This window comes from Pezoporus wallicus, unplaced genomic scaffold (assembly GCF_028554395.1).
Source record: "Pezoporus wallicus isolate ANWC-B61680 ecotype Strahan unplaced genomic scaffold, APGP_CSIRO_Pwel_v1 contig_2299, whole genome shotgun sequence".
Classification (NCBI taxonomy): Eukaryota; Metazoa; Chordata; class Aves; order Psittaciformes; family Psittacidae; genus Pezoporus; species Pezoporus wallicus.
In genome coordinates, this window is record NW_026636533.1 from 223,093 (window position 1) to 232,711 (window position 9,619).

Here is a 9,619-nt window from a genome sequence, read left to right on the forward strand (position 1 = left end):
GCTAAAACTGATCCTTTAACTGTTATTAAACTTCTGTGATGGGTAAAAGAAATGTTTCTGTTGAATGGCATTATCTGCAGAAGACAGAACTGCCAATATTTGAAATATGCTTTCCATTTTCTTCAGTTGTGAAACTATAATGTCTGTCAAAAAATACAACTTTAATGCTTTTTACTTGAAGTAGCATACCTGATATGCTTCATGTGATACTGTAGTTGCTCCATTCCAAACAGCACTAATCTGGACAGTAACAGGTTTTCCCAAAGGAGATAGTAATTTAACTCTGGGTGAATTCACACTGACTGAAACCACTGAAAATCGCTCTTGTTCCATAGGATTATATATCAAAAGGTATCTGCAAAAACATATTTGACAAATTATCTTTTGGCAAACAAATTTCCTCCTTCAGGTTTAATATTTATTCACATAAATTTTACATACAGAGCACTAAAACAAGGTTAGAACAACAAGTACATACCACAACAAATAAATATGCAAAACATAATCAGGAAACAATGGATATTTAACATCAATTCTTGACAGATCTTCTTTTCTTAATGCTATTATTTTTCAAAGCAATTTTGAAAATACCTTATGCTAAAAATACATGTATTTCCCACTTTACCTACTAAAGAATTGCTACTAACAAATGCAAGCACAGTCAAGATATTTAAGGGCATTCTGAATTTACTTTTCAGGCTGAACTATTAAACTTTCATCCACAGTTGTCTTCCCTTTAACGTAATAGAGAAACACTTAAGTAATGGACAATACCTGTTGTATATACATAGAACCATAGAATGCTTTGGGTTAGAATGCACCTTAAAAGATCACCTAGTTCCAACACCTCTGCCATGGGCACATATATGATACACATTCTTTAAAGGGACTAGTTTCTCTCTGCTATAAAGGAAAATTCAAATTTATTTAAATTATAGATTTACCAAAATTCCCCATGGAAAGGTTCTGCATGTACATTGAAATATTTTTATTACGTACATACAGAATAGCTAATTTTTATATAATCTGTGTTCTTCCCTTGGAACACAGATCATGTTACTAAACAAAAGAATCAGCCCTGAAATCAAAGAGAGAAACATTATTAGCCAACAGGTTTCACTTGGTTTTGGGCATTTTTGTTGTTGCATTTGTTTCGGGTTCCATTAGGTTTTTTCTTTTGTTTTTTTTTGTTTTTAATTACAAGTTTCTATATTGTAAGGTACAGAAAAATAAAATTATACTAAAACATTTGTCCCTTATGCATCCATGTAACACTATCATTATACTTCTTGCCTCTTCATTGCCAAGCTCAAAGAATGCACTATTTACAACCTGTTCCCTCACAGTTGCTTCTGTCCATTTCACCTTTTAGAAAGAATTGTCCTTAACAATGAAAAATGTTCCTGCCAAAATTTCTAACAAATTTTTAGAAACACAGCTGAACTAGTATTCTGTCTTCAACTTCCTTGACCCTTCCCACTGTAAAACAGTTTACTCCTTCATGAAATCTTATCTTTCATCAGTTTCCATGATACCTAGTTCTTCCGTATGAAATCACACCCTTGGAATTTTTTTTAAGTAGATTCTCTTCATTCTCTGCTCCGTTTTCTACACAGGGGGCTGTCAGTGGTTTTCTTTCTTTCTTTTTTCTTTTTTTTTTTTCTCTTTTTATTTTTCTCTCACATCTTAACCTTCTAAATTAAATTATCACTTTCACAGATCAAACCACTTCACTCACAATTGTCTCCTTCCACCCAAACTAGAAAACTCATACTGTCACTCAGGTCTTTCACGCACACATCACCTGAGGTTGAACCTCTTTCCATAATCTCACATTCTGACTGTTAGCCTTCCAGATTCCTTACTCGTGCACTTAAATGCTCGATGCTCCATTATTTGCTAGACTAGCACTACAGTACAACGAAGGTGCTGCTAACAAGTTACTTGCCTAGCTAAACCCTTTAAACTTTTCTCTTTTCCAACACAGCTCTAAACTGACTGAGAGTAGCCACTCTACACACATGCCAGAGGAGAGTGAGGTCTCTCTTATGGTAGATAAAGTCTGGCAGGCAGTGGACAAAACTGCTGCTATGATACTTTGGAAATAAGGAAACCACAACATTCAGGGCTGACAGGCAACAACAAACTGCTTAGTTAATAAGAAAATACAAATTTAACTCCTCCTTACTGTGAAAGAGAGGACTTCTACACAATTTTAGTGTAAGACAGAGACTAAATTAATCCACCACTAAACTATGGAGGCAATACAGAAACCTAGAGGAAAAAATTTTCTTTTTCTCCATACTGGTGAAAAATGTCACCTAATCTCTTTCCATCCCATCCTTTGATTTTTTTGCAACAATAATTTTAACAAATGCGTTTTACTCTATGGACACTCAGAATCCTTATGAATATTAACCAGGCTACAGTTTTCCCCTTATATTTTCATTGGCTCCCATTTTTTCTGCATCAAACTGAGGCTGTTCATCTTCAATTTTATAATTCACCGCTACCCTTTTACCTCACAATCAGTAGGAAAGGTCAATTCCAACTTCTCATTAGTTAAATAAACTAAACACAGAGGCTGTGTTCACTTTTTCTATCAAGATCCTTTGGATTACCTGCATGCATAGGATGTGCTACCTATAAAAATTACTTTCAACACCTTAGAGGAAAATTCCTGTGCTGAAGTAAGTACTGCTAAATCATGACTCATGTGCGTAACAACTATTTTCCTTGCATATTTGCACATCTAACTGTGCTCAGTTTGTGCTCAGTTTCCTCCTAGCACAACAAAAATCACTTTGGGATGCTCTCTTTTCTGCTTCGTTTCATGTTGAAGACTCCTAGATTACTAGACAACACAATAGTAGATCGTGTTCTTGGTCAGCTTTCAGCATCTTTAAGAACCTGTGCAAGACTCTGTAACAGCCTCCCCTGGACTTGGGTAGGTCATTTTACACTTCTGCTTAATTGAAAAGACCTTCTTTGTGGATAAAAGTTTGACTTAATTATCAATGTATTTTCTTACAGCAGTTATGAAATCAAAACCAAACTAAACCAACATTGGTCCCACTCCAGACCCCTTAAAATGTAGGAAGACAAAATATAAATAAATTAGTGAAATACGCTAAGAACTCCTCATATACTGTGTAAGAATCGTGCCAGAAACAATGGAGATCTACAAGATGATCCAACACCAAAGCTAAAAATAAACATCATTCATGAACAGAACATCATAAAAATCTTTAATTTATTGTTTCTCTACAGTGGACTTCCTCAATTCTTATGCCTCCAACTAAAATGCTGGCTAACGCGTACAATCTGTTTCCAGTGATGTTATACATCCTCCTTAAATATAAATTATCTGCCAAATAAATATGACCGTAAAAATATTTCCAGAAACTTTGTTCACCTTCCCATTGATATAAGCACGTTTCATAACTTTAGTCACATGACAAATTTACCCATGACAAGAGACCCTAGCAACTGCCGTATCATCACTATATTTCACCAGACTTTTTTTTTTTAATAGTCAGTAAAACAAAGCTCGTGTGGTATTCAGTTACATATGTTTTATACTTCTAGAGTCAAGGTATTTTAAGTGCATTATAGGTATGTAAAGTAATAATGCAGTCAAATGAACCTAGTAACGAAAGGACAGATTTTTAGCAGGACACCTGCAGGAATTTTGCACAGGTTGCAGTATTTTGCTTTCAAATTTTAATGCAGCAGGACTGAAGTATTTATACTCAAGATATAATGCTGGTGCCTATACAAAAGCACTGACTAATGTAATTAAATCACATCACTTCTGAAGTACTATTCAACTCCCACCCTTAAATACTATAACTATTTTAAATTCTGTATGAAACACAAAAGCTGCACTTCACTTAAGCTGTATCATTACAGTGAATGATATCTACAAATGCAGAGTACAACTGCTTAATGTATTGTGGTTACATTACACAGAGAAGCAACTTAACAGTACTTAAAGCTTTTCTATTCCGGATTTTAAGGCAAAACCATGAATATTATTGTCTTTCAGAAGCAGTAATCAAATTTTCTTTCATTATTCAGATCACTGGTCTTTGGCAACAGCACCAAGAAAACTACGAAAGCTCACATCTTTTGTCCAAATACATGGGAAGGAGTTTTCATACTTACTAGTAAAACTCAGATGAATAGTTACCTGAAGTATTTTGCTTTAGAAACCCTATTATGGCCAAGTCTCAGCTATCATTTCTGTCATTCATTAAAGAGATCAAAGAACTCTGAAACTGTTTTAATATAAACTGTATAGAAACAAAAGGAAATAATATAACTACAGATAAACCACATCCAATTTACTCACACAGAGACCACATATTGCACCTGTGCATCGGGAGCAGGAGTAAACTGCTCTCAGCCCCACAAAGAAATGAGAAACACATGCAGATTTGAGCTCTTGCATCTCTGATGTGCAAATATTTGCAATTTCAGAAAAGCAAATCCTGACACCAGTTTTTCAGACACTCTTAGATATACCTTGAATTTTTTTACCCCATAATTTTCTGGGTCTTTGAAACCTCAAACAGGTATCTTTTATTCATACAAGCATGATAATTTTCCTTATATAACCTGCATATGCTATTAATAAACCCTTCTATTAAAGATGCACCTCCAAGCATCAAAGAATATTTTAACTAGTCTGTCCTGTAAAGATTAAGCTTTCTTTGAAGCATTTTCAGCCACAGCTGAATAAAAGCTCCCCTCCCCCATTCTCACTGTGAATACTTTCTTTCTTATTGTAAATTTTGTTCCTTAAACTGAAAAGTTACAGTATTTCAGACCACTGTTCTTTTTGTTTTGCTGATGTGCATACATATATGGACATACATACATATTGACGCATACACACATTCACTGGTAACACCTGCTGCACAATTACCATTTTCTTCTAAAGCTCATTCAATGCTGCCTTCACAAGCAATCCATTCCAATAATGTGAGAAACCAGAAGCAGTAAATGTCAGAGGATCATCACTGACAAAGGATTATTCAAAAAACCACTTCTTCAAAACACACTCAAGACAGCTTCGGACAACAGCTTTAATTGCCCAGTAGAGGATCTTTGTTCGTTTGCTTTGAGAACCAATTTCTCGAGGCGCTCCAGCTCAGACTGATCAATTTTATTAGAAACTGACAAACCGTCATAGACTAGAGCATTCTCCATTGTAATTCATCAGAATCAGGCCTCTGGACATACGCACAATTTCAACAGAAAGTTACATGAACAGCACCTTTGACACTAGCCAGTTTTTTTCCCCTCTGATACAACAGAGGCTAAGCTAAAAAAACAGTGAAGTGGTGAAAAAAGCAAAACTGCTACAAGTACAGCCAAAATTGAGAAACCATACAAACCATGAAGCCAAATGATATACTATATCAGCAGGCTTCCACTGAAGAATAAAAAAGAAAAAACAGAAGCATTAAAGTTCTCCTGAAATGTGAAAGGGGTGGGAGGAAGTGAAAGAGAGTGGAAAATCATGAACAGACTTATAATTAAAATGCTTGAATCCTTAAAGAAAAAGAACAGAAATAACTCTACATATGTAAAAAATCACCAGAAGGACTGGTGAGTTGGAAACCAGAACTCAGCTAGAAAGGTCTTCTGAGATCTTGGCAGTTGATGGACTTCGATGGAATACAATTTTAGAATTCTTAACAAAACTTAATTTCTCTATCAAAGGCATCTCACTGGGATGATGAAACAATAAAAACTCTCCAAAATCACATGGCGGGGGGGGGGGGGGGCAGGAGAGAACAACAACTGAATTTTCGCATATCTAAAATATGCGAAAATCAATTACTTCAAAAGATGTGAGAAGAGTCAGTAGCTAGTAACATTGCTTAATTAGCAAACACTGATGCATATGAGATTGAAACAAACTGGGGATTAGTATTAGTGTTAAAACAAGCTTTTTGTAGCTGCCAAAGGTATCTTTAAAAAAAACACAAAACCAAAACAAAACTATGTGACTTCTGCTGTATGTTGGGAGCTTATCAAAAAGACCCCACCCAACAAACAAACAAAAGAAAAGCCCAAGAAAGCCAAAATCCTAAAGTATTCCATGAACTGACATTACATAGGCCAAGGGTGGTTCATGGGGATACTGATAAACCGAACAGAGAATTAAGACTACCTACATAAAACAAATACTTACTTGTACACTGCAAATATATACAACCTCCCTTGAAGAGTTCTGTGATTTTTGCATTGAAGCCCAAGAAAACATGTAATAGACACTTACTTTCCTCAATTTTTTAATACAGAACGAAACTAAAAATAACTGCATGACAAAAAAATTACTCTCACGTTACTTACAAAGGATTCTCCTTGCTATAGAGGGCCATGGGAATTTTTGAACAAAAACTAACCATAAGAATTGTTTTTTCTTAAGAAAACCTGATAAATAGTACTCAAAACACTAGGCAAAAAAACATATCAAGTTACTTAGTTCTGCTCAAAGCTCTTACGCTCTCTCACATTGAAAGTGAAGGCTCCCTTAGTCAAAAGTAAGATTCAAGTGACATTTTAACTGCAGATCCCCTCATCCACTTTTTTTTATACCTGGTCAAGTTTGTATGTATTTCTGCTATGAATGACTGAAGATGGAAAGAATCTACAAAATAAGTGTTCTGAAAATAAATGCCATATAAATGCGCATATATAACTTCAAGTGTCTTTTAATCAACCTTTTTTTTCTTTAAAAAAAAAAGGATTTGAAATCATCTGCTTCTCATGAAATCATGCTACTTCACTGATTCTAAAAAAATTAGACATTCTCCAATATCTCAAGCTATGTTCTTAATACTCCCTTAGAAACAAGACTAATCAAAAGCCAAATAAATGTGTAAGCTCATGATCATGAATGACACTCTCCTTGACAGCAAATTAATTTTTTTCTAAAACTCAAACCCGCTAGCTATCACTGTTTTGGTGAAGATTTCATAACTCTACAGCACACTGTTTCAGCTGTGTTCTATTTAAACCATTCAAAAGCAAAATTGCCTCTGACACCATACCAGTAACTCTCTTAATCTGATCTTCTGTAACGTCTAGTCTTTTTCTGCTGCTTCTATTTGGTTAGACCCCACATTTTACCATGTGGTGTGTAAGAATTCCACTTGCCTGCTTCATTTAATTCCTTGACTACGAAATATTTGCTCCAGTTTACTAAGACAGTTTTAAATTCTAATCCTACATAGAATGTTTGCTCCCAGTACGACTTCAAATTTTATTATCTATTTACATTCTACTCTGTTAGCATGACTGATACAAATAAAATACTATTTGTGATTTTATGATCTGCACTACAGAATTTCTTGCTTGTTTTTAGCCTCACTTTGCACAAAAAACCTCCAAATTGCTCAGATGGGTATCTAAGGATAAGTCAAGTAGTACGTCATATCCAATATTTATCAATGAGCATTTAAGTCATAGTTAGGCAACCAGCCAGTCTATTAACTGAGTGAATGCATTTACAACAAACTGACTAGAAATTAAATGAAGTTGTGGAATTAAAACATGATGCCAAGAATGCCTTTTGCTTTCCATTTTGAAAGAAAGGGGGGACTTCAATATTCCAGTTTGGGTTAGTGGGGAGTTTTTTAAATATAAGCTGCACATTATGTGCAGTTTAAACTGCATCAATACACCTAGTTCTATTACAAGGCTTAATTTCAATAGCTGCTACAGCTTTAACATTCACATCCTCTGAGATACAGTAGATGCTGAAACCATTAGTGTTTGTAAGTATACAATCCTAAACATTCAATTAAACAGAGAAGTCCTTTGTGAGGCAAACCTTGTGATTAAAAAGCTCAGTCTCAGACATATTGCCAGATGTAAATTCAGGGCAGTTTAAGTTAAGAAAACAGTTCTCTATAAAGTAAAAAAAAAAAAAAAAAAAAAAAAAAAAAACCAAAACAAACTCTCGCCAAAAGGAGATCCTGATACTTTCCCAGCAGGCTTTTGGCTGACAGAGTTGATAGGATAAAGTTTCCATTGACTGAATAAAGTCTACAGAGATTTTTTGGCTTATAAGATAAACAATGCTAACATGGTCCTCTGCATCACATCCCACTGAGCTTCTTGTAAACTTATTTATTGAGCTTCTTGTAAAATATTGTCACAGATATAACAAACACACACACAAAAAAAAAACAGTTTATATCTAATCAGCAACTCTTATGAAACTATTTAATACAGAGTAGAATATTAATCTTGAATATGATTATATATGAAAAATCTTAAAATTTTTGCCTCTTCCTAAACAAAACATCTTTCCCAGGTTATGAAAGAAGAATCCTGCGGAAAAATTAGTGTGAGTGAGTCTAACCTCAACTTGAAACCTCAAGCACACAATATGTATTTGTGTTGCTTTCATAAATATAAAAACAAAGGTATGAACAAAATCTATTATTCACAGATCAGCTTTTCACTATAAAATCAAACTTGTGACATCATGAAATAAGAAAGAGGCATTCACAATAATTCAGTAGTTTCAACTAACAAAACAGAATGATGCTACGACTATAACAGCATTTGAAGAAATTGAATGTGTAGTTTAGAAATAGAGCTGTATTTTTTAAATTACATATTCTTTCTAAAAGCAGTTATAGCTAACAGTTCTGATTAACATACAAATAATTAAAAACAAATACTGTGTTTAAAAAAGGTTCCATTATCTTAACTTGACATTTCAGAACTCTGAATCACTCCAGGAATGCCATTCCTAATGACAAACCCAAAGCAAACTTTAGATTCATTAGTGAAGGTGAGAGAACTCGGACATATGCATTCCTATTAAATCTCTTTCTATAACTGTACACATATATCTTTATAATATTCATTCCTCATGCAAAAGGCAGAGAATTAGGCAGATGACAGGCACATATTCCACTCCTCCGCTCTCACAGGTAACAGGACCTTTGCGTAGCTTTCTCAAGAACAAACCATGGAACACCCTCAAGAAAATGGCATTCATGATAAACACAGACAAAGCACAGCAAGAACTATAAATTCTAAAAACACAAAAAAACAACATTAACCTAAGACAAGACTTTTATATATGTACCTACTACATATGCCAAATACACATACTTCCTATGATTTGGATGGATTGCAGTGGCACACATACCCTAACCTGGAGCACATACTACTCTCCAATTAAGGATAAAAGGATTAAGTCCAAAGGCACTATTTAAATTTTTCTTTTACCACAAAGTTGTGAGGTGTTCTGAAGTCCAAGATGGGCTTGAAGCCCCCTGACTTCTCAGGATCAGGAAGTACCTTCACTAAAATCCTTTCCTTGTTCCTCTTGTAGTGCAGGCTTTATAAATCTGCATTTAGAAGGGAAAAAAAATCTGGTTCAGAAGAGCAGAAAGACTTTATATTATGTATGCCATACCACTTCAGTCTTTGCCTTGAGAGCCTTGGACTAACTACAGTACTGCCTCAAAGCTAATCAAGGAGGCTGAAGGGACGAGTGCCTGGAAAAAAAGAAATAATATACAAATATACTAATATATTGAAAATGTGTATCTTCTACTTCCAAAACCGCTTCAACAGGTAC

General features: G+C 34.6%; 1 protein-coding gene across 1 annotated transcript in view; it reads right to left on the bottom strand.

Moving 5' to 3' along the window:
* The window catches only part of LOC130594541 (alpha-mannosidase 2-like), a 57,583-nt gene extending 48,195 nt beyond the window's left edge, over positions 1-9,388 (bottom strand). The window contains exons 1-2 of the mRNA XM_057400498.1: positions 9,265-9,388; positions 190-355 (exon numbers count right to left, since the gene is read on the bottom strand). Coding sequence (XP_057256481.1) covers positions 190-333 — 144 coding nt within the window. The 5' untranslated portion in view covers positions 334-355; positions 9,265-9,388. The remainder of the gene's footprint in view (positions 1-189; positions 356-9,264) is intronic.
* Positions 9,389-9,619: the final 231 nt, after the last annotated feature.